Source organism: Brienomyrus brachyistius, chromosome 22 (assembly GCF_023856365.1).
Source record: "Brienomyrus brachyistius isolate T26 chromosome 22, BBRACH_0.4, whole genome shotgun sequence".
In the NCBI taxonomy this organism is placed as follows: Eukaryota; Metazoa; Chordata; class Actinopteri; order Osteoglossiformes; family Mormyridae; genus Brienomyrus; species Brienomyrus brachyistius.
The window spans coordinates 2,738,157-2,763,545 of record NC_064554.1 but is presented as its reverse complement, the minus strand read 5'-3'; the positions used below and the strand labels follow the sequence as shown (position 1 = coordinate 2,763,545).

Below are 25,389 nucleotides of genomic sequence, written 5' to 3'. Positions count from 1 at the left end.
CTCTGACCCTTTCAGTTAACATTCGCTTGAGTAAGTAGGTGGTATTGGATGAATTTATCTTTCTGGTATCGCTATAAATTTAAACGTGCTTCCATTCAGTGATTAAATCATCATAATCATCTTCTGTTATGGAAGAGCTACAGTGTATATCAGGCACACGGCCCCGCTGTGTATAGCACTAAGACATTGTGTGAAAAGGCTACTTTTGAGTCCTGAGGCCTAACATCTCAAAGATCTGTGTAAGGATCTGTGGAATATAATGCCCTCCCTGTCTTCTTCGCCAATGCCGAGCATCATCCTTTCCTCTCCAGCTCTCATGCTGCACCTTCACAAATGTGAATTATGAACCGGAACCAAGCCCTCCTTCTCCGAAGATGCCGTTTATCTCTGCGGCTGACGGGACCGTATCGCAGTCTGATAATTCATTCTTGGAGGATAATGCTGACAGAGTGACAACCTCAGCACTTGTCATTCGGAACCTGTGGGCTGACCGTCATTCCTGTAACCTTCCTCCTCGTGGTTTCGGCCGTGTGTCTTATGTGTGCCGTTTACCCGTGTTTGAAAACTTAATGTGTGTGTGTGTGATAGAGAAAGATATTATCAATTTATAAAATATAGAAACCACAATCTGCTGCCTCGAGGCCAGTGTTCATTATTAATCTGCATTTTTAATTTATTACTTATTTACCTAGAGTGCTGTCTTTTCCAGTAGAATCTAGATCGGTCCTACCACCTGCTCAGACCGTTTTAGGGATGGGACCCTATAAACAGATGTGTATGTGCGTGTAATTAACGTTACTAGAAGTTAATCACACCACCACTGAACTAGTTTTGGGTAATTAGAGCGAGCAGGAGAGGGAATTTTGTACATAAATCTGGGTAGAATACATAATTTATCACATTGCCTGGCTGGATCAAAATTATTCTCACACAGCCTTGATCTCCTCTGTCTCTTCCAAGAAAGGGGGGGGGGGGGCAGCGAAAGACAGAAAGAGGTGGACGCCCACTTTAGGACAGAGAAGAGGAAAATAATGGCTGGGATTATAATTTTTTTTGGTTCCTAAGAGCTTGCAACTATGATGATGCCGAAACACACGGACGGCGTCTGCAGGACAAGCATTTCAAAAAGCATTTCTGTAAAGTGTCGGTTTGACTCAGTCTGAGTCATGCCGGACTCTTGACAGAAGCGTGATTTGAGTTTGCCGACCTTTTTCATATCAACTTTTTTTTTGATTTTCATTTAATGTTATGCGGTGGATGATGAGTAATCGCAACTGTTGTTTCCTACAGACTGCCGCAGTGAAGCACCAAGCCGAACAACACGACAGTTTCGGCGGCGATGAAATAAAGCAGTGAAGACGGACGCAGGACAGCAGAAGAAAGAGAAAACAGCAAGTCTGTTCCACCCGCTTCTTTGGACATTCCGGAAACTTCCCCCATACGTTTCCTTCAGCTGCTGTGAGTTTGGTTACAATGGAGGAGCTAAGAAACTTGAATCACCACTGAGAAATGATTTGAGGAGTGATGACTGAAAAGGAACAGCCCAAATCATTTCTGTCCTCCATGTCCTGTCTCTCTTTGAGTGCACAGTTACATACTTTCAACGAATCATAAGTAAATCACTACTCACACATATTAATTCTCAGTCTGATGTTTATATTCTTTGACCGTTCACTGTTATTTTTTTACCTTGCACTTCCATTTAAAAAATACATGAACCAGAATGGCAAACCAACTATGTGATTAACTGTAGAACAGCCGCTGATTTGAATACAGTGAATAAAAGTGTCATTTTGTCATATTTTTGGGGGGGTCCTTCCTGTCTTCTCCTTCTCACATGTGGTACTCCGCAGTTTGTGCAGTTCAGCCCCCTCACTCTTCTTTTCTCTCCTTGCTATTGTCTCGTCTCCAGCTGTTATCAGTTCACCCTCCCTCTGTCTGGGGCTATGAGAGGGAGAGCGGAGTTCCTGGTCACTCCATCATGCCAGTTCTGAGAAGCAGGGATGAGATCCGGGCTGGCAGTTCACAAGGTGAGGCAGTCGGATGCAATGTGTGTCCCCCCCAAACACCCCTGCCCCTCTAATTTCCTCCGACACTACTCTTGAATGTGCCTCCGTATCCATGTGTGCCCTTAGACCCTGGAAAGAGGGGATGACTGTTTGACCTTGTGGTTGGCAGTATCGCTGTTCACCCAGAGTTCCCTGGGATTGTGCAGTCCTGGCTTCCCTGTTTAACAGGTCGCCGATGGATCGATGGACAGCACGGCCGTGTGGGGGACTGGAGAAGGTGTCAAGGCCCAGTCTGTATCGAGTATCGGACTCATTTGCATGGCTTTACAAATATCGAAAAATCAGTTAAAGCAGTGTTTCCCAATCCGATCCTCAGGGACCCACAGACAGTCCATATTTTTACTCCCTCCCACCTCCGGCAAGCTGGGAGGGAGCAAAAATGTGGATAGTCGTGCAGAGGGAGGGTTCAAGACATTGAGTTAAAGGATTCGTTGAGCAGGGTTGTTTTCATCTGTATGATCTGTCCTTTTCTGTGCCCGTTTCCGAACCAGTGAGATGGCGGAGCAGACAGGACAGTCCCTGACTGGATGCGTATCCCGTGTCTTTATCTCGTGGTATAGCGTATTTCGGCACCTTCGGTGAAAATCGGTCATGTGACGCTCGGAGACATAACACCCACCGCCAGTGGGCCTCCCTGCCAGCCGGTTCTCGTTCTTGCTGGTTGATAATTTCCTGTTTTTCCCCCTGGTGTTCACTGAAGCTACTGTTACACCCCCTCACTGTTTTAATTCTACAGTCAGTTGGCCAAGCAGAGATTTTTAAGTGGCAAAGCAGAGGCACTGTATGGGGTCGCGGAATAAATACCCCCATTAGTTCCTCTAATGCTTCATTGCCGTTTCTGTCCTCATTCCTATCATGGCCTCCAGGAGGTGTATGACTTACAACACCAGGAAACCATTTGCTGTTTCAAATACCGGGGATAACCTGAAGATTACTCCATCCGCCACCCGTATCTGTTTGAAATATTCAAGGTTTATTTTTGACTTTGTCAAGATGGTAGCGGATTTCTGCTCCATGCCGGCTTTCCGAAGGTGACAGCAGAAGGCGTTGATTTCAGGGCCCTCAGCTTCTTGGCCACCTTGCCCGTCCCCAAGCTGTCCCGCCCAGCCGGGGTGGGGGCTTTGGGTGGCGTTTGGGACTCTCTGATGTTCGGGAAGAGCGCGATTGAAGAGTAGCAACATGGCTGGGAGCTTGAGTCAGCTTGAGATGGAGACAAAGACTGAGAGAAGGAAGGCAATTCGCCCATGTGTGTGGGAAGAAGGAACAGGCTGTGCGGTGATGCGTTTGAGGCGGAATGGCGTGAACGTGTTATTTAAAGGGAAATGCCATATAAGTCAAATAATTCTTCGTCGTATTCCCCAATGGTCACGGTCAGTGCCAAATAACGACATGTCGTGGTGAAAAATGACATTTTGCCTTTCTGTCCTTTGAGTCTTCGTCCTAGGATCGCGCTCCGAGAGTACAGCACCAACTGTCCGTCTGACTCAGCCTGCGCACAAGACACTTGAATTGTCGATAACCAACGGCAGATTAAAGAGTGAAGCTGTAGATTTTTAAAACCATTTCTCATAAAAACAGCAGCAGCAGCAACAGTCACATAGATGACAAATTAACATGACCCCGCTGTGATTCGACTGCTTCGATCTCCTGTATGTATAAGTCATCAAGTCCTTTGTTTACGTCCTTGGTAATGTCGGAAATGCTACAAACGTGGATTTGATTGTATTGTAATGGAATCGATGTCATCAGTTTAACTGGATCTCACGGTAACATTTAATGACATGGAGGCTGAACACCTGCAAATAGGGACAATCAATTGATTTGGTTTGTGTGCGCTTTGAGGAAAAGACGCTGCCTTATGGCGGATTAGCTTGCTGTCAGCAATGCAGCTACTTAAAGACTTTTCTCTCTGGAACAAAACATTTGGAACAGCAAAATGGCTCTGAAATATAGAAGCGGCCAAATCAGCCGCATGTTAAACGGGAAGTTTTGGTATAGAAAATGGATGGATGGATGCATGGATGGATGTACTTGTCAGTAGTACATTTGATTTCCTAAATGAAAATAAACTATAAGCAGTTTACAAAACCTCTGTGCATGGATGGGTTAAAAAAGCAATCTGGTCACATACATTGGCATAAACAATTGTTATGCTGTGACGAAGCTTTTCTTGTACATTTTCTTTTTTTTTAAGTAGGACAGAGAAATTATTCACCTTTTTTGTGCCTTAAGCTGATGTTTCTCAAGCCATATCTGTTCCGGGAGCTGGGAGGGAGAAAATTGTGGACCGTCTGGAGGTCCCCATGGACCGGACCGAAACATACTGCCTTAAGCGTGGAGCAGCTGGGGGGGACTGAGGTGTGCGTCCGAGTTCGGTCCCGACTGGAATCTGGCCCGGCAGGGACCCTGCATGAAGCGTCAGGAGCCGGGTGTGTGCTGGACCTGAAGACATTGCGGGCCTACAGCTGCCGCAATTTGGGAACAGCTTGCTTATTAATTAACAATGACTGGAGAGGGGCAAAAGGGGGCTGTTAAAGACAGTGGTAAGGTAAGTGGGGGGGGCGATGGTTCCGGGGGGGCTGGAGGGGACAGGCGGCAGCAACAGCCCAATAACTTGCCCCCTAGGCAAATGAGACAATTACGATAAGTCCGTCCACAGCCCCCAGTGCACGGCTTTATCTGTGAATCAGCTCTGCCTTAAATATAAGGATCAGTGCCGCGACAATAAAGCAGAAATCCAAAGTAAGGACACGGTGAATCCTTGAGAAAATGGCAGGGTTGCGTCGGTGCCACAGAAGCAGGCCAACGACCTGAGCTCTTGACCTCGGGGCCCATGACTCATTAAAGCTGCCCGTCACCCACTGATGGATTTGGCTTTTTGGAGAAATTATGGCTCATGAAAGAGGGAGAACCTGATTTGCCAGCAGCTCCACTGGGCTGTGGCGGATGGACGGTGGTTTCACTGCAGCAGGTGTATGTGTGCCCCCCCCCCCCGACAGTGAACTTTGTCCTGTTCAGCAGTCACTCGTCACCTGCGGAAAAGCGCCATAGACAGAATGTGCAGGCCGGGCAATCGATAGAGCCATTTCCATATTTGTGTGTGTGGTGTGTGTGTATCAGTGGGAACATATATCTGAACGCTTGGATTTATATGATTGTTCCTGTCTATGTTTTATCAGTAATTTACGTTATTTATGTCAGGCACGGAGGTGACTCTGCTTATCATGTAATACATAAGCGTTTGTTAAATATCAAAGCTGGAGAATGTCCTGTGAGCTTTTATAATGGCGGAAAATCAATCAGGTAAAATGACAGAGGGAGAGAGGTGCTAGAGAAAGAGGGAGAGGAATGGCCACACTGCTTTAACACGTGGAAAATGGAAGACGACAATAAAGAAATATAATGAACTACCTACAGAGGTGATGCAGGCCTGTAGTTCTATTCAATTTATTTTTATATAGCGCCTTTCGCCACAGAGTTGCCCCAAGGCGCTTTACATGGGTAAGAGAGAATAATTCAAAATTGTTGTCAGAGCATTTCTCTTTCTTTGAATCCTTTCACTCCTCTCTGCTGCTCTCCCATAAGCCTCTAACCTCTCCTCCACTTTCCACCACAGTCCCCTTCTGTATCTCCTCCCCCCCCCACCCTGCTCCCTATTTCCCTCTCCCTCTCTTGCTGACTTTCCGCTGCCTCTTTAATTAAAATCGCTCAACACCGGCGGGGCCTCGGCGTAGCTGTGATTTAAACAAGAGAGTGACACACGGTTGACGTCGCCGTCAGGTGCAAAGCGCGTCACGTTGGCCATAAAGAGGTACCACTGCATCGGCTTTTCTCACAGCATGCGGGCATCATTTACAGTGCGGGATGTGCGTGCGTCGTTTGCCGATCCCTCCCATGGGGGACTAGGCAGCTACGCTTCTGTGTTTTTTTTTTATTTATTTTTTTCCTCAAATTCGGTTTTTGGGCGGATAGCTTTCAGTCCCAGCAATGGCTGAAGCTCACGGAGGCCGTCGGCATGATGGTACAGTCCGTTTGACCAGCATACAGGCACTTTTAGGGAGGAATCTGCCCAAGGGTCCTAGCTCAAGGAACTAGCATCTACTCAAGATCATGGCAGGAGAAGGAAAGTAGACAGATGTAACCAGGGGCACCATCCCTAGCTGAAAAATGATTGGCCCCCGTGTTGGCCCCGCCCCTTCACTCACCTATTCAAAACATACCATTGGCTAATGATAAGGTTGGCCCCTCTGTATGAATTATGACTCCCTCATAAAATGATCCTAGAATTCCTCCTGAGTGTTATGAAACTTATAAGCCGTGTTATTCTTTCCTGAGGTTGGTCATATTATGAGAGCAATAACAGTATCACTGCCAGCATAATTATAATTATGATAATACTGCTGCTACTAATAATGATAACAACAATTATAATTGTATTGTGTGTAAAACAATCAGCGGTTTGGCCTGACCCTCTATATATCATGTGGGTCGCGAGGGAGCGTCTCGGTTGCGAGCTCCCGGAATCGCTCAGGCGACGGCCACCACATAAATGGTTAGGTTAGAGCTGGTGATCCGCCTGCCTCATCACCGAAATCCACACTGGTGTTCTCATGCATCTGACAGCGAACTCTGTGCATCCCATTCGACACTCGCTTGTCACCTGCAGAAAAGCGCTATAGACAGAATACACAGGGCGGGCCAGTCGGCTGAGCTGGTCATTGTCAGCGGTTACTATTGCGACATTAAACATGGCCACAGATGGCACCGGGGCCTCCACGCTAAATGGGCTTAGAGCGTGTGCCGCAGTGAAGCGCTACTTCTGGGTGGAGCTTTCTAGTGAAGAACACAGCAGAAGGAGAAGCGCACAGCCAGTAAGGTCAGGCGCGTCGCTGGAATGAATCAACATTAATTCTGCTGATGGCGCTCGGGGTCACAGGGCTGGCGAGCTCATCAGACACGTGCTCCGGAAAAACCGAATGACATGTCCTACACGGCACCACGCGTGCCTTGGGGCGGGGGCCGCCATCACGTTCAGGTCCTGCTGCCAGGAGCCAGAGTATATGCGGAAAGGCGCGGCAGCCCTGTCCCACCGACTGAATGTGGTTTGCAGTGACCGCAGAGGAATTGCTCATGAGCGCCCCCTGCCTTTAAAGATGGGTGGAGTATAGCTTATAGAAGAAATGGAGAAGACCAGCGAATAAAACACAATAATTTATTTGGCATTCAGATGAACGAAGCCTGATGGCCTTTGTGTAAACATGGCTGTTTACTTATGAATAAGGAGCAATTCCTTTTCAAATGGATAATGAGCTACTAAGGGACCAAGACGAGTCATTTTCCCCTCTGCAGTGCAGTAACTTCAGTTGTTCCTCAGAATCATTTACACTTTCAAAAAATGTAGTTTCTCGTTTGCTGTTGACATTCAGGTTATTGTATTTCAGTGGATGAAGCATCAACAATTTCGGAATTTTTACAAGTCTGAATTCACAGATTTTATGGTATTCGATTATTTCCATCACAGGTTTTGTTGAGTTTTCACCCACTGTGTACCTCTGCTGCAGCGTAGAGAGGAGTAAACCTTCATCCATCTGTTAGGGAAACACAGACGCTGCAGAAGATGGCAGCTTATCCGCCCGCTTTCTCGTGTTTGCTGCTGGGAGCAGCACGGACAGCAGCACTGATGGCCCCATCTTTGTAATTAGCTATCAGCCAAGGAGGTTGGAGTTCGCGGTAAATTCCCGCTTGCGTCCTGACGACTACCTCCTGTCCATGCGCTGGGAGATCGCGCACTGCCTCTCGCGCTTAAATGTACTCGTTAATCCCAGGCTGGCCGAGCCAGAGTCCTAAAAATAACAGTTTGGAATGAGATGGACCGAACGGGAGAGATTAGCGCGGTGCTAATCTGCGAAAAGCTGTCAATAAAACACATTTTGTGCGATTAGAGGAAGGCGTTCATGGGGGGTCATTTTGGTTTCTTTGTCATGTCTTGGCTCGTCAGGCTCGGTCTCTGTATATGAACGGAGTGGCATGTGTCCAGGCCCTAATGGGACTAAACCAATGACCTTTTTAGACAGTAATGATATGAACCAGTTATCACAAGGCGAGACACAAGACAGTGATTGAATATGTTGTCTTTTTGGCAAAAATAAAAGAGGAGGGTGAACAAGTGTAAATGAATTCTAAGCCGAATGAATTCTGTGAGCATTGTCTGGGCCGGACCAAGAGGTGTTTGAGATTTAGCTTGTGGCCCAGTGGGGCTGTGCAGTTAGACTGGCGTGTAGAGTGACCTTCTTTAAACTACCGCACCTACACTCATTCAAGACCCCAGACTTTACTTCCCAACCCATCTCAGCTTCTAGAAAGCTGAAACCAGCTCTGATGGCGTAACTGTGGAGCGGCTTCTCTGTAACCTCTACCCTCTACCACCAAGGCCATCCTCCTCCAGCTTGTCTTTCGGTCACCCCGCTGTGGCGGATTTAATTTGCGTTACTTATGCTTACCTTTCTGGGGTGGCGTAGTGGCACGGTAGCACAGTGGTTAGCGCTGTTGCCTTAGACCTCTGGGACCAGGGTTCAAGTCTCTAAATTGCCCATAGGTGTGCATGTGTGAGTGTGATGGGTTTGCGCCCCATCCTGGGTTATTCCCTGCCTTGCTCCCATAGGCCCCGAACCCCTGTGACCCTACGTAGTGGATACAGAAAAGACTGGACGGATGGATATTTACATTTCAGGCTCTCATCATGAAATCTTCTCCCGGGTGCTTTGCTGGTACTTATACTGTCTTAAAAAAAGGCAGAGAGGTAAAGGTCTCTGTGATGTAATTATCCCTGCCGCTTGGCCCTGATTTCGCGTCCTCCCTGTGGCCTCTAAGGACAGCGAGCATCCCGGGGAGAGATCGCTGACTTTGTGGGACAGCCGCCGTCGCGAGCTCTGCACGTAATCCATTCACTTCAAAAGCTGGTATTCCGTTGGGGGGAGGCGATTCGCCGGCGATGCCGGGATTGAAGCAGCTTACAACGAGCATCTTTTACTGCACACCTCCTCATGTACTCTATCTTACACGAGCACTTTGAATGCTGCATGAAAACGCTTATAAGATTGTAACCCCCACCCCCATCCCCGGGTAAATTCTTCAGGTTGTGAATCAGACATGTCATTCACGGCAGAGGCAGCGTCGAGGTATATCATGCGACCAGCTGCCGCTTCTAACCTGTCCGGCGTTTCACTGAGGCAGCGTCTCCGCTGCTAGCTGTGCACCTATATTTCCTGCTCCTTTCCAATCTTTGGTATTATTTGGCCCGTTTGAGGACAGTCACACTTGTTCGGCCCTCTGAGGAGAGCCACACTGCTTCTGTCTGCTTTGCTTGCTGTATATGTATCCCTGAATACTCACAATGAAGCTGCTCAGGCTGAACTGCCCTGTCGTTTGCCCCAGGCCAGACTCTGCTGCTAAGGGGGTCCGTTCCAGTTGCCAGGAAGCTCACGGGCGTGTGAAACGGATCTGGCCACGGTCGCCACATCCCGCCCCCCCAGGCAGGTTAGGAGAGGCTTTCCCCTCCCCGTACGCGTGCCAGTGGTGGGAGGGCACCGTACGTGCCAAGTTATCGGCTGTGCTAAGAGAAGCCGGCCCCGCATTGCCCATGTGTGGTGCTCGCCGGTGCCCTCCAGTGGGCGGGCGGATGAGCGTGTGGGACATGCGGATTTGTTTGTGTCGGGGAACGCTGGTGTGTGAGGGGTACCAACGTGTATCTCTGTGTCCATCATCAGCGTTACACTGAGAGGGCCTATTTTAACAGTTGCTATGGAAACTGAGTGCTGTTGGAGAAGTAGATTCAAATGGAGCATCTCTCTCCGTCTCACTCTCCATCTCTCTCTTGCCCTGTACCTCCCTCCTTTCCTCAGTCCTCTTCCTGCTGCTCCATCTATCTGTTGCTGATTTTCTCTTCCCTCTTTCTGTCATTCTCTCACCCTGTCTTTAATTCCCCCTCTTCCCTGAATCCGAATCCCCATCTTGGTTCCGCTTTCCATCCTCTTCCTTCTACCCCTTCGTTACAGGCCCCATCCCCCCGCCACCCCCCTTGGACTTACACCCCCACGTCATTTTCCACCCTTAGGAAGAGTGTGCAGTTGACAATTAACACAGGGACCTGTAATTAACCCTGACGAACTTCTAGCAATTAGTTCTCTTAAAGGAGCCCTTCTGCTCTCTCAAACCCCCATGTTCCTGTCCCTGTTTATCTGTTCTCTCTCTTTCCATCTTTCTCACTCCATCATGCGGTGTGTTTGTTGTGCGTTTCTATGTTTTCATCTCTATCCCCCCTTTTCCCCCCTGTGTTTCAGGTTGGGAACCCCAACCGGAAACACACACAGACATATATGCACATGTACATATACACACATATACATACACAAAACATGCCTGTCAGAACACAAGCTGTGCATACTCTTTCGTTCGCACTTTGTCATTCACTCCCCCTCTTCCCTCCCCCTCTTCCTGCATCACTGTTAATGGAAAGGTCTATAAATAATGGTTAGAGATTTGTGGTCATTCAGAGAGAGGGAGAAAGAGTGCAGCAGAACAGAGGGGCGTGGAGGCAGGGTCAGACAGTCTATCAGTCAGTCCCTGAATCTGTCCGTCTGTCAGTCTGATAGTCAGTTAATCAATCTCAGAGCTGCTCTGAGTCGCCCTGTCGGCGCATCACTCAGCCCATGGGTCTGTCCTTTAGAGAGTCGATAAAAATCCCTTTTTCCCCCCCATCTCCCATCATATATCCTCTCTGTTCTTATTCATCCTCTCCCCTCCATCTCCTTTACCTCCTTTCTCTCATTTGGTGTCACATCATCTGTGCTTTTTCCAGCATTCCGTCATTTGCGCCTTTGTGCGAATGCAGTCAGTCTGTCTGTCTGCCTGTCAGTTTGTCGATCAGTTTGTCTGTCAGTTTGCCCATCAGTGTGCCTGTCTGTCTGCTTGTCAGTTTTCCTGTCCATAAAATTGTCCAGTTCTCTTTCATACTGCCCATCAGCCTGTCTCTTAGTCTGTTTGCCAGTCTGTCCATCCATTTGTCTACCTGTCAGTTGGCCTGTCTGCCATACTGTCCATCAGTTTGTCAATCTGCCCATCAGTATGTCTGTCTGCCTGTCGGTTTGACTGTCTGCCATACTGTCCATCAGTCTGTCTGTCAGTCTGTTCATCAGTCTCTTAGTCTGCCTGCTGGTTTGCCTGTCTGTCAGGTCGCCTGTCTATCACCTTGCACCTCGCCCTGCAGTGGCCCAGTTTCTCTGGCTCTGTTATGCGCCGGCATGTGTGATAGAGGCGCTGCTGTGTCTGCTGTGGTAAATTAGCGCTGATCACACAGCTCCTGCACTAACTGCTTTTGCTCACCTTTCCTTCTGTTCCCTCTGCCCAGGGATTACGTCTCCACTCCTCCGTCATGCCTGTGTGCCACGGTCGTACGTCCTCCGCCTCCCAGGACCGCCGTGTCTTTCCCAGGGGCTCCCTGCATCTCTCCCCACATTTCTTCCTCCTCTTCTTGTACGTCCTGTCACTGGCCACCCCAGGCATGTGTCGGCGGGACAAGGGCGGACCCGGCGGACAGGAGAGGGGCGGACCGCACTACATCCCTGTGGCACCGCCCCCCCCGCCGCCCAACAAGCTAACGCAGGGCCTGAGTATTGCTGTGGTGCTAGTGGGCAACTCCAGCGAACTGGCGCTGGCTGAGGGCCGCGAAAAGGACGATTTCCAGCACATGCCACTGCCACCCAACGTGGAGCTGGTCACCATGAATGAGACGGACCCCAAGAGCATCATCACGCGCATCTGCGATCTGATGACCAAGCACTGGCTGCAGGGTGTGGTTTTCGGTGATGATACCGACCAGGAGGCCATCGCCCAGATCCTGGACTTCATCTCTGCCCAGACGCACATCCCCATCCTGGGCATCCGTGGCGGCTCATCCATGATCATGGCGGCCAAGGTAGGCTGGCTCCGTGAGGGGTTGATTGAGGGGCCAGGGGGCTCGGAGACGACTGGAGGACATTGGATTAAGTTGCAGACTGAATTGCTGAGAGAGGGACGAGTGACAGGGATGGGGGGGGGTTATGGGTAGGAGACACAGAACAGTGACTCGGAAACTTGTCCTCGGTGGCATGACGTGGCAGAGAGAGCTGGCTGAGTGATGGGGGGCCACCTTTTTATCCTGCCTCTGCAAACAAAACTGCGAGAACAGACAACTTTCCATACCACAGAGTGTCCCTACTGGCTGAAACACGCATTCACACCTGCACCTGCATACTCAGAGTATCCCAACTGGCTTACACACACACATGCACATATCCTTGTACATTTGGTGCGTGATTACAGATAATTTCCGATGGCTTCCAGGTTGAGGGTTTGCAACTCATATTGACTATACTAGCCTTTAGCAAAGAACAGCCAAAGGGGAGGCCAGGTATGAAAAGTTCACTTCCGTTTGTATCTACGGACAGAGTATTTGCGCTGACATTGGGGGGGAGAGGGGGATGGCATCAGACTGGGGCCGTAAGCAAAACGGTACATTGCCTCCACTTTGACTGAGGTAGTTAACAGCCTGGAATAATTTAACGGAATTAACTCAGTATGCATCACGTCTGCTGCTCCCGGGTGCCAGATCCAGGCGGGATCACGGAGACGCTCCGCGTTCTTCATTTAACCGATTACCTGCACCGCCACGCAAGCAACACCAGAGCGGGACCATAGGTGGGGAATGTGCTGATGGGGGTCTGGTAATGGTAAACAAATGGGAGGTGAGGGAGGCGCAGTGTGGAGGGGAGGAGGACAAGGAGGAGGTTGTGCGGGAGGAGCAATGCACTCCTCAGTCACTCGCCTAGCTATTATTACCCCACCCCGACACGAGGCCAAGTACTCCTGGCGTGGTTGGCATGGCAATGGCTCACACATCTACACATGTAGAACGTAGAACCTGGGTGTATGGTGGGAGTTCCTCATTCATCCACTGATGGAGAGGGATAAACGGACTGACGTTGAAGGAAGGAGGAAGGAGCTGACCGCGACTTGGAGGGGATGTAGTGATGGATCGAGGCGGAAGAGAGAGAAGAGGAGACAGGAAGTGTGGCGGCATTCGAGCATGATAGCAAGAGCAGAGGTAGAAAAATGGGGCCATGAAGGTGGTGTGGGCAGCACAGGTGAGGCTCAGATTAATTAGGGGGAGATGGAGACGGAGATGGGTAAGCAGGGGAGCGACACGCTCCTTTAATCTGGTGGCTGGGGGGTGGGGCTGTGCTGCTGTGCTGTGAGAGGCCTGCCAGGGGGAACGTGATTTCGATTTATTCTGTAAAATGCTGAAGGGCATTGGAAGCGTGTGCCTGTAGGGGGTGGCTGTGCCAGGGCATGATGGGAAGTGTGTGGCATAATTTTTTGAGGCCACTGAATATTTATCTGTTTCGCCAGCACTTTTATCCAACTCACTGTACAATTACGAAAGCAGGGTCAGCCACTTCCCTGGGGTTATGGGTCTTGCTCGGGGACCCAGCAGCAAAATCACTCTGCCGACCTGGGGATTTGAACCGACAACCTTCCGTTCACAGGCGTGGAGTCCTGTCCCACTGAGCTGCACAGTGTCCCCTAGCATATATGTGTGGTGTTTTGTGTTTCTCTGTGTGCCGTGTGTTTCAGCACCTGAGCGCCCATGACAGCGAACAGATCTCCATGTGCTCCCCTGTACACCGGGCACTGGGTTTTGTGTTTGTTTGTTTTAATCCCACCACTGAATGATGCCAGTGGAAGGGCGCAACAAAACTCAAGAGGCAGTTTAACGCTCAAGAGTGCCCCGCCGTTTCCGTGTTGGACCCCCACGCAGCCCCTGCACCGTGTTCATGGCGTAACGCAACACTTCATCAGTCCAGAACTGCCCGGCCCTCAGAGGTGTGACTGAGGTGATTAATTTATTCCTGGAGCGGTTTCGTGGCAGTCGGGAATGAGATGTACCGAACCTGAATGCTGACGGATGTGACCTGTGTCTGGCACATATTCCCATTTTGGGGGGTGGGGGATAAAACTGTTTTGCTGGGGCCAGCCCTGCTACGAGCTCAATTCAGAGAGGAGCTATTTTTCGGGGTCACCTCGCCTGAGGCAGGGTTTGGCTAGCTGTCACCGTTGGCAACGCCCAGTCAGCGGGGTTTTAATCAGCCCAGCCGATCCTGTCCGTCCGTAAATGCGATCCATCACCGGCCGACTTGTTTTACGACAGCGGTTAATGAGGTCTAGCACCGTTTCGCTGTGATACACTCTCCTGCTCTCTGAAAAACACGTGCGGTTGGGCAGCCCCCTCAGGACGCCCAAGCTGCCCAGCCTCTCTCATTCCCCTGTCACGCGCTGCTTCTCCTCAGTCACCGACCCCTGTGTTATAATATTCCCTTTCTGTTTTTTTGCCTTCCCTCTATCAATACTCTCTCTCGTTCTGTCCTGATTTCAAGATGTGGCTGTCCAGCTAGCATGCTTTTAAGAAAGAGAGAGAGCCCTAAATATGTGTCCTATTTTTCCTGCCTCTTTTCGTCCATTTCAAACATGAATGTTAAGACTTACTTATAACTTTTCTTGTTTCGTGGGACATGTTTTGTGAACAATCTGTAGAAAGCATGTCCTATGCCCTGTAGACAGCATGTCCTGTGCCCTGTAGACAGCATGTCTTGTGCCCCACAGACAGTGTGTACTGTGCCCCATAGACATCATATCCTATACCCTGTAGACAGTGCATCCTTTGCAACAGTCACAATCCTATCCTGTGTCCTACAGACAGTTTGTCCTGTGCCCCATAGACAGTGTGTCCAGTGCCTTACAGACAGCGTGTCTTGTGCCCTGTTCACAGGATAGCTTATGTTTTGTAGATGGATTATCCAGTATCCTTTAAACGGGATACTTTGTGCTCTGTAGATGGGATGTCTTGTGCCTTGTGGACAGGATGTCCTTTGCCCTGTAGACAGGATGTCCTGCGCTCTGTAGACAGGATGTTCTGCACTCTGTAGATCAGATGCCATGTGCCTCTGTAACAGAGCATACATGTGATCCATTGGGTTATTTGTGGAGAAATGTTTTATCAGGGACAATCATAAGCACAGGCAATTTTCATGGCTTTAAAGAGCGTTTTATTGGCAGTACCACCCTGAACTCCTGACTGCCGCAGATGCAGAACAAACTCACCCCCCTCAGAAGCACCACAAAGTGTTCTGGTTTACAGTGTTCAGGATGGCCAGTTGGACATGTAATCGGAAGGGTTTTTATTCATCTTTGGGTTTTGGTGATTTTGCACTGACCAGGCTGTTGTGGGGAGGTGCCTGATTCCTTCTATAATTTATGTATTTGTCTTCTCTGTGGTTAAAAGCTAGCAGCAGTAATTGGAGGATTTAATTGCATATTGATAATGTATGGTACTGTCTGTGGACGCTTTATTCTTGATGGAATGGAGCTACCCATGGCTGGCTCAGGGAGACTGTCCTCCTATTTAGGGAGTATGACTCACTTGGTCCCGGATGGCCGTGGGTACAAACTGAACCCCACTGCACTGTTTGCCCCACTTCCCCATCAATCTTGGCTCTCCTCTTAATTTTAATTTATTTTTCACATTCCTTCCTTTTTTTTCTTTCTCTGAGGCCTCTGCGACAGAATGCCAGTGTCTTTCAGGCCCTTTTCTTCTTCCTGTGAAGTTCTGATGGACAGTATGGTTATTGCCCCCCCACACACACACTCTCTGTCACACACACACACACACATGTAGGGTATACCTATCCTTATGGGGCCCGGTCATTCACTTCTATGGGAAAAATGCTAACGCTAACTATGACAACCTTAACCCCCACCCTGCCCTAACCATAAGAAACTGAGCAAAATACAAGAGTTTTTGCATTTTTAGTTTTTTCATAGCAGTCACCGATTTTTATAAGAATAGAGTTTTCCCTTATGGGGACCAGGAAACCAGTCCCCATATGGGAAAAAAATGGTTCCTTATGTCCCCATAAGGATAGGTATACCTGCGCACACACACACACAGAAGTCTCACGTGATATAAACATTCAGCATGACTCTATCAGGCCTGATAGCCCCACCCATGCCCACTCACTCATCAGTCTCCTTCCTCCTCTATCTTTCATCTTTCACCCCCCTTTTCGTTTTTTTCCATCACTTTCTCATTATGCCCCCCCCCCCCCGGTCCTTCTCTTTTTGTTTTCTTTCTCTGGCTCTGTCACTTTGTTCCGGCTGCTGCGCTGCTTCTCGTTCTCCATCCCCTTACACCCACGTTTGCCCTTCGCTCGTCCTGCCTCCACTCCCCCCCCACGCCTCTGGCCTTCCCCTGTGATGCCGTAAGTGCTGAGTACTGCGTGTTGTACAGTCTGGACCAGAGATCACAGGCTTCGATTCCCCTGGAGGGGAGCCGAGTGGCGGGGGGGGGGCATAAAGACAAAGAGGGAACGGGTGACAGTGAGACGAGTCACACCCGGTCAGTTGGGATGTCGACTTCATGTCAGATTGACATGTGCAGTGACAAATGCACACGCAGTGTCACGTGACCTGCATTTGCACAGCATGTTAAATGCAGTATGAGCCGCAATACTGTCCCATCAACTTGCCGCACATGTCGCGGCGTCCCACTGTCCTTGGGCCCTTGGCGGGCGGCCGCAGCCTCCGCTCTCTGGCGTCCCATCGCCTGAGCCGCCCTCTGGCAGGTCCAGCAGGCTCCTTTCTGTTTAAGATCACAGAGCCGTGATGGAGACCCGAAGGAGAAGCAGCAGGTCGCTGCCCCCTGTCACATCTCCATGTCGATTGACCCCCACCACCACCAAATCTTGCTCAAATGGCTGCCCAGCGATAGCACCATGGAAGTGACTCTTCCCATTAACGGGAGTGATAAATGGGGGTGTGACATCAGGTGGGGGGTGGGGTGGGGATACTCCTCCTCCCGCACTACCTGCATACGTGGCGTGACGTGGCGCCGGCCCGGAGGCGAGCGGTTCTGATCAGCCCCCAGCTGCCTCGCCGCCATGTGCCCATGTGTGCTTGTGCGCGCTAGTATCTGCGTACAGGGCCAACGGTGGCTGAGTAGATATTTTCGTTCGCACTAATGGCATCTTTAACGAGACCGTTTCGATGGAAACCATGTTGCCATGGAGACATAGCCTGTCTCTTTGAATTAGAAATATTCCTCCATCTCCCCCTTTTTCTCTCGCTCTCTCTCTCTCTCTCTCTCTCTCTCTCTTTGTCTACCCAGCTGATGATACAGCTGTTGTCAGTCAAGAGGTGTACAGATAAAAAAGTGGGGGGGGGGGGGGGGGTGGAGACAAAGGGGTTCAAGAGGGTCCAAGGAATGATGTTTTGGAGCTTAGGTATCACATAATCTTTTGATAGAGCGGGAGAAAGATGTGAGAAGGAATAAGGTAGTGTGTGTGTGTGTGTGTGTGTGTGTGTATGTGTGTGTGTGTGTGTGTGTGTGTATGTGTGTGTGTGTGTATGTGTGTGTGTGTGTGAGTGTGTGTGTGTGTGTTTATATGTGTGTGTGTGTGAGTGTATATGTGTGTGTGTGTGTATGTGTGTGTGTGTGTGTGAGCGAGAGATTGATTATGTTCCTCTAAGTGCTTCTGGCAGCCTTGAGACCATGTCGTACTCCCATCTAGCCAATCTGAATGAACATAGCAGAGAGTGATGGGGATGCTTCACCACAGCGGTGGGAGCACAGGTGAAACATGGAGGCAACTCACGTGTTGGACTTTGGGGGAGAGGGACTGAGAGGAAGGGAGCGGCGGGGCAGAGAGAGGCAGAGATGAGCAGGCGCAGGACTGACAAGGCCATGACCTTTTCATCTGCTGGCGTCAATCATAGTTAAATCATCTTCCCCATCTCCTTTTTTTTCAGGAGTGATAAAACAAACACACGCTCGCACACTCACTTATACACACACAGTGATTAGGTGCATATCTATACTGTACTTGTCTTAGTATCTTTGTGGGGACTCTCCATTCATGTCTAACCCTATTCCCAACTATGACAACCCACACACACACACACAGGCCTGCCTTCATCTCAGGGTTATCTGGCCCATTTTTCACTTGTGTGTGTCCACGATGAAGGTATCAGTATGTCCCAAAGTGAATAATCAATGTTAATTAACTCCCGCTGACACACAAGATAATAGCCTTAAGAGTGAAGTGGTTTTGCCACCCATCCACCCCACCCCCCCAAGTCATTTTGCGTAAATACTGGCATGTCAAACAGGCAGACGTACTGTTAATCACTTATTAATTATGATGAGATATTGGCTGTAGGGGGATGGTAGCTGGGATACCGAATCCACTGACCCATGCCCCGGCCCACTCACATCATCACACCCAAACAGGCCCTGAGCATGCCCTCTGCCCTGTGAGCTACTGGCATGGCCGCTGCAGGGCTGACGTTGTTCCTGGTGGTTTCTCTCCAGGGCACCGCCCTTCAAAATGAATTAACATGCATTGGGGGCGTCCATGCTGTTCTGCTGCTGCGTTAGTGTGCATCTGCAGCAGAGCGATGCCTCACCTGCGGTGGCGTGTGGAGATGGAGCATCACTGCAGCTTATGTGAGGCTGTGCAAGTGTAGTGGAGGCAGGCATGCAAATCTCTGGTGTGAGTCTGTGGCGTCAGTTTGCGTTTGTGTGTCTGTGGAGTCAGTTTGTGTCTGTTTGTGGTATCAGTTTGTGCGTTTGCCTGTGGTATTAATTTACATGCATGTGTCTGTAGTATCTGTTTGTGTCTGTGGTGTCAGTTTCAGATGTTAGCGTGCGGTGCTTCAGTCTGTGTCTGTGGCATCAGTTTGTATATGTTGTTCATCTCTATCAGAGTGTTCCTGGTAATTTTAGGAATTGCTGAAAAATTGATGCTCTTCAGTAGATAATCAACAGGGGACAGGGAAGGTTTTCAGGATGGAAACTGAGACTGGGGGGGGGGGGGGGCAAGTAAAGTGAATGTGTATGAAGAAGGGCAGCCCCAGGAATCAAAAACGTCAGTTGAGGGAGAGTCGTTAAGTTTTAAAGGGCTTCTCTGGGGTGCAACCATCTCGCTGTAAAGCTCAGTGTTAATCAGAGTGTGAGAGCGGCGTGAGGGATTTATGTTTTATCCGGTAACAGATTTCAGCGCACAGCTCTTAACAGCTGGTGTCTGTTAAAAAAAAAAAAGAAGAAGCCCACCTGAGTCTGTAGCACTCAGGCAGCCCACGGACCGGTGTGTTTCTCAGTGACACGGGCCGGAAGCATGGCGATGGACGCCAACGGCTCCACTGAGTCACACTGTGAGGCGAGTGGCGCCGGAGAGTGTCCGCATACCCCAGCTGCAGCAGGTCATGGGTTGGACGGGGGGGTGGGTTAGAAATGTCTGTCCTGCCTTCTGTGTCTACATTTTTCCCAGCTTCAGCCAACAGAATCCCCTTTTTTCCGTTCATGGAGGCGATAAGGATCCTATGAAAGCTTTACTTTGGACATCTGTGGTCTCTTTAGTTGTGAATTTGCTTCTCTCTGTCAACCCTGACAAATGGCGAGCCAGCCGCCTGTGCCGTTCGTGGTTTTCTTCCGGGATCCTTTAGCTCAGAAGAGCCTGGCGCTGTCTGGTGCTGTATGACACAGAGAGCTGGGGAAAAGATAAGTAAAGAGAGCTGATAGTCATCTAGGTGCCACGAGTCACACTGCCAGGCAAATAGGTCAGTCTTGGGTGAGGAAGCTGCAGGACGGATCTACAGTTATATTCATTTAGCAGATGCTTATGTCCAAAGTGAAGCAGATACAGCTTCAAAGAGCATAGAGCTGTCAAGTAGGCAACATCGGTACATGTGCAGCTGTGCCAAGCATCCAGTGAGTGACCAGTGAGAATTGGAGCTCAAGTTGCACCAGAGATTGGTAGAACCCAACATCAGAAAAACTAGTCAAATTCATATATCATGAGGACTAGTTGGTAAAAGAGCATCCAGTGTTGCTAAGAAAGTATGAACCAAGAACAGCTGGTGAAGGTCAGTAAGTGGGAGAGTTAGTTGAGTTAATCCTAGAAAATGTGGTTCTTGAGACAGTTCTTAGAGGTTCAGAGGGACTCTTGACGTGGATGGTTGGCCCATTCTTACATCGAGGAACCACACATGAGATATTATCATATCTAGAGTTATTATTATGTGATGAAGGGAACACTAGGTATAGTTGACTTGCTCACTGATGAGGTTGAGATGGGATGCAGGTTTATTTAGTGTAGGTAGGTGCTGTTCCATTAACAGCTCTGAAAGCAAGGACCTCGGACTTGAACTTCATGCAAATGCTTAAAGGAAGCCGATGAAAAGAGATGGAGAGGTGTAACACGAGAGCATTTCAGCAGATTGAATACATGCTGCTGCATTTTCAATCATCTGCGGTGGTTTCACAGCACACGCTGGCAGCCCTGTTGGTAAAGTGTTACAGTAGTCCAGTCGAGAGATGGCAAGTACCTGGACTAGGTGCTGAGCTGCATATTCTGATAAATAAGGTCTAAGCTTCCTGATATTATACAGAGTGAATCTGTGAGCAGGAGATAGCCGCTATGTGATCAGTAAGGATAGTTGGTCATTTATCATTATCCCTAGGTTCCTGGCAGACCTTGATGGAGACAGTGTCAGATCCAAGTTGTGCAGTGTTGTCATGGTGATTGGTAGGCTTGGCAGAGTAGAAAAGAAGCTATGTCTTTGAAAGGTTCAGATGGAGATGGGGATTCCTCATTAGGGCTGTGATGTCAGCGAGGCGTGTGGATATCTGAGGGAAGAATAGGCAGAGCTGGTTGTCATCCACAGAGTAGTGTTAGGGGAAGCCGTGTGATTGTGAAGTGGAGGGGGCCGAGACTGGCAGCTCTGTACATTGGGGTCCTGTGTTGAATGGGGATACTAACTGTTTTGTGTACAGACACAACAAGGGTGTGGATGGGGGTCAGATTAGTGGGTTGTGGAGCACAGCTGGGGGCTTGGGTTATGGTTCCTTTGTGATGCCTGAGAACTTCCTGTTCCTGTGTGATAGCTGTGTGGGTTTCCCATTGCTGTGTGATGACTGTGCGGGTTTCCTGGTCCTGTGTGAAGACTGTCGGTTTATTGTTCTTGTGTGATGACTGTGTGGGTAACCCCTTCCTGTGTGATGACTGTGTGTGTTTCCTGTTTTAGTGTGATGATTGTGAATTTTTTGTTCCTGTGTGTTGACTGTGTTGGTTTCCCGTTCCTGTGAAATGACTTTGTGGGGTTCCTGTGTGATGACTGTGTGAGTTTCCCATTCTTGTGTGATGACAGTGTGGGTTTTCTGTTTCAATGTGATGCTTGTGAGTTTTTTTCTTCCTGTATGATGACTTTGTGGGTTACCTGTTCCTGCATGATGCCTGTGAGTTCCTTATTCCTGTGTGGGTTTCCCGTTCTTGTGTGATGACTGTGTAAGTTTCCCATTCCTGTGTGATGACTATGCTGGGTTTCCTCTTCCGGTGTAGTTACCTTGTGGGTTTCCTGTTCTTGCTTGACTATGTGGGTCTCCTGTTCCTGTGTAGTGACTGCGTGGGTTTGCTGTTCCTGTCTGATGACTGTGTGGGTTTGCACTCTTGTGGGTTCGAATGAGTGATGAATAAAACTACATAAATGAAACCAGCTTGGTGTGATGAGTGGCAGCTGATGCACAATCCCATCGCAGGTATAATAACCCCACACCCTCCCCAATTTCATCCTTCTAAATTAGCTTTATTGCCACCTAAAACACTGACATCCCAGGCAGGGTGTAACATGGCGGCATGAGGGTGTGTCGCGGGATTCTAGCACTTTCCGAAGCAGCTGGACTCTTCTTGGTGGTAACAGCAATAAGAGTATAAAACAACAACCGTTTAGCAAGGAGACACCTTCACCTGGTTTGTGGCTGGGGGCAGTCATGCAGGGAGAGGGTGAAAAGTCCCACACTCACTAGAAAAGCCATCACCTGCTTTATGATCTGCTCATGATAATCAAGTTAGGGGCTAAATTGACCAAATATTTTAATTACGGGCCAGGATTTTAAATTCATCTTTTAAATGTGAAATAAGGTCACTGCTAATTAGATGATGACCTGACAAATGTGTGAACTAATTAAGTCTGTGTGTATTTGATTAAAGGTTAGTTTTTTTCTTAATGGCACTTAAAAATGAGGCAGGAAGTAGAAGCAGGAAATAGACAGATGGATAGATAGATGGATAGTTTTCTTGTGTTCACTTGTTGGTGTTTTATTGTGCACTGTTGAGTGATGACTGACATGTTTGATGTTTCACAAATTGATTTCTAAATTTGTCTCTCATTGTGTCTTTATTTGCGTTTGTATGTGTGCGTCAATATCCCATGTATATGTGTTGTGTCCTGCTGCCACTCCCCTTTCCCCGCCCCTCCCACTCCCCTTTCCCCGCCCCTCCCACTCCCCTTTACCCGCCCCTCCCACTCCCCTTTACCCGCCCCTCCCACTCCCCTTTCCCCGCCCCTCCCACTCCCCTTTCCCCGCCCCTCCCACTCCCCTTTCCCCGCCCCTCCCACTCCCCCTTCCCCGCCCCCCCCCCCCACTCCCCTTTCCCCGCCCCTCCCACTCCCCTTTCCCCGCCCCTCCCACTCCCCTTTCCCCACCCCCCACTCCCCTTTCCCCGCCCCTCCCACTCCCCTTTCCCCGCCCCCCACTCCCCTTTCCCCGCCCCTCCCACTCCCCTTTCCCCGCCCCTCCCACTCCCCTTTCCCCGCCCCTCCCACTCCCCTCTCGCTCGCAGCTCAGCGCCCTCCTTCTGACCTCATCCCATCCCACGCCAGGGTCCTCTGTGTGCCACACCACCCACTTCCTTCTCTTGTATGCGGGTTCCAGACGAGCCTGCTTGGCACGGGAAGTGTACGCAATGCCAAAATTTTTCTGAAATCGCTTACATTCCCCTTTGCGGAAGAAGCGGGGAGCAAGTTTCAGGGGACGAACCGGCGCTCTCATTCACATGCACACAAACACGGGAGGATAAGAATCGGTCCTTCATGTGCGTCAGAGACGCACGCAGCCTTTCCGCATTTATGTTTTTGAGGACATCACTGAAATCATGGCCTTCTTGTTTGGTCCTGGTATGACAGCCCTATGTGTCAGGAGCCCTGACATCAGAATCGAGCCGCAGTCACTGGACCGGCTCTCAGCTGCTGTTCCTGCCTTTCCTTTCTGGTGCCTCTTTCCCACCTCTCTGGGTTTGGGTTGCACAGAGCACTGGCTTCATGTGGCCTCACATCTGCACCGTGCATGTGCCTTCACTCTGCTAAGGGGTCACAGCAGCTCAAAAAAAGCTTCTAGAAAGTGTCCAGGATGTGGGTGGCACTTGTACACGAGGGCCCGCCACTCCCGATTGATATAGCCGTCCTCGGGATGCCCGGGCGCCCCGGCGAGGCATTACAGGGAGGGGAACTGGACACAGGGTCTCTGCGGTGCTGCTGTTTGTGTTTTAATTATATAATGGAGATGTCGAGCTCACAAAGTGACCGGGCCGAGCAGAACACCTCAGCGCTGCTCCTTTCAGGGGGTGACGCGCAGACCTGGGAATTCAATTATATTTGTGTCCTGGCAGTAATTTCAGTAGAATAAATAGGCCAGGGACAGGGAGTGGAGTGCCACGAGAGGCAGCGGCAGGGAGAAAAACTCCAGGCAGACCGGGAGTCAAAGGGGCGGGCGTGGAGGTTAAGGGGGAGAAATGAGGGCATCCGTGAGATAGAGGAAGTGAGACTCAACTTACAGGCTCAGACAGAGAAGTGATGGCCAGAGCTAATGTACATTAATGTTTCACACTAACCTGTGCTACTCCCCCGCCCATGCTATTTAATTGGTATCTCTCAGTCTCCTTAATGCGGAAACAAGGTAACAGATCGACCCAACCCTGTCCCCAGTGGGGAAGATCTTTGATGTTGAACGAGACGCATCGTCCTAAGCCAAAGACATTCTGGTCTTCTCCCTGGCTGTCAGAAGCGCAGTCTGATATACCAATAGACTTATTTTTCCCAAAATAAACTCAAAGCTCCTGTACAGGTGCAGGTTTGCCAGGGTGTGCAGTCTCCCCCCCTCCCGCCGCTTCCGACGCCCAGTCCAAGCAGGCAGGGCTCACGTCGCTAACATTCCTGTCTTGTCTCCTTTCCCTTTTCCATCTCAGGATGACAACTCCATGTTCTTCCAGTTCGGTCCGTCCATCGAGCAGCAGGCGTCAGTCATGTTGAACATCATGGAGGAGTACGACTGGTACATTTTTTCAATCGTCACCACCTACTATCCTGGCAATAAAGACTTTGTGAACAAGGTAACCCGTTTACCAACTGCTCAGAACCGGCTGTTCTCAAGATATATATATGTGTGTGTGTGTGTGTGTGTGTGTGTGTGTATACAGGGGCGCTGCTAAGGATTTTGGGCCCCATGAAAAGAATCTTGACAGGGCACCCAACACAGTTTATTGGGGGCTTCTCTGGGCCCCCTCTCAGTCATGGGCCCCGAGAATCGTCATCATTTACCCCCCCTTTACAGCGCCCCTGTGTGTATATGTGTGTGCAGTCCAGGTATACCAAATGTCCCCACAATGTGAACACCTTTTTTTTTGTTTTTTTTACTTCATGCAGACCTCATGACTGCATTCAAAAAAATGAAAAATCGAAAACTCTTGTATTTTCTCTGGTTACTGTGGTGTATGTGCACGCGTGTGAGTGTGTGTGTTTGTGTTGTCGTTCTTTCCCTCCTGCCTCAGAGGGCCTCTCAGTCCCCATGAGATAGGGCCTCCTATGAAGCTCCTCCCCTGGGCCGCTCAGTGCAGTCAGCTCGTTGCGTTCCCCAGCACTCCTCCCTGCTCCTGCTTTTGAAGCGCGCCGACCTGCGGGGTTTCCAGGCCGCGGCTGGTCCCCATCGCTGTCGCTATGACGTAGAGTGGGCTCCTTTGGGCCGGGGCTCAAACAGCTGCTCCTCTCCCTCCCCCACAGATCCGCAGCACCATCGAGAACAGCTTCGTGGGCTGGGAGCTGGAGGAGGTGCTGCTGCTGGACATGTCGGTGGACGACGGTGACTCCAAGATCCAGAACCAGCTGAAGAAGCTGCAGAGCCCCGTCATCCTGCTCTACTGCACCAAGGAGGAGGCAACCACGATCTTTGGGGTTGCCCACTCCGTGGGCCTCACGGGATATGGCTACACCTGGATTGTGCCATCGCTGGTAGCCGGGGATGCCGACAACGTGCCTGCGGAGTTCCCCACGGGTACACTAGGGTCCCGGGGAGGGTGACCTAGCAGATTCTTTATGGTCTCCATGGCTGAACATGGGATTC

General features: G+C 49.9%; 1 protein-coding gene across 9 annotated transcripts in view; it reads left to right on the top strand.

Moving 5' to 3' along the window:
* Positions 1 to 25,389, top strand: part of LOC125718277 (glutamate receptor ionotropic, NMDA 2B-like) — a 50,663-nt gene that overhangs the window by 6,803 nt on the left and 18,471 nt on the right. For 5 of the 9 annotated variants that reach the window (XM_048991991.1, XM_048991990.1, XM_048991992.1 and 2 more), the window contains 5 exons: positions 1,291 to 1,458; positions 1,913 to 2,030; positions 11,476 to 12,042; positions 24,239 to 24,382; positions 25,050 to 25,320. In XM_048991991.1, coding sequence (XP_048847948.1) covers positions 2,004 to 2,030; positions 11,476 to 12,042; positions 24,239 to 24,382; positions 25,050 to 25,320 — 1,009 coding nt within the window. In that variant the 5' untranslated portion in view covers positions 1,291 to 1,458; positions 1,913 to 2,003. Of the gene's footprint in view, positions 1 to 1,290; positions 1,459 to 1,912; positions 2,031 to 9,503; positions 9,606 to 11,475; positions 12,043 to 24,238; positions 24,383 to 25,049; positions 25,321 to 25,389 lie in introns of all 9 variants that reach the window. The other 4 variants (XM_048991996.1, XM_048991995.1, XM_048991994.1 and 1 more) reach the window with 4 other exon arrangements.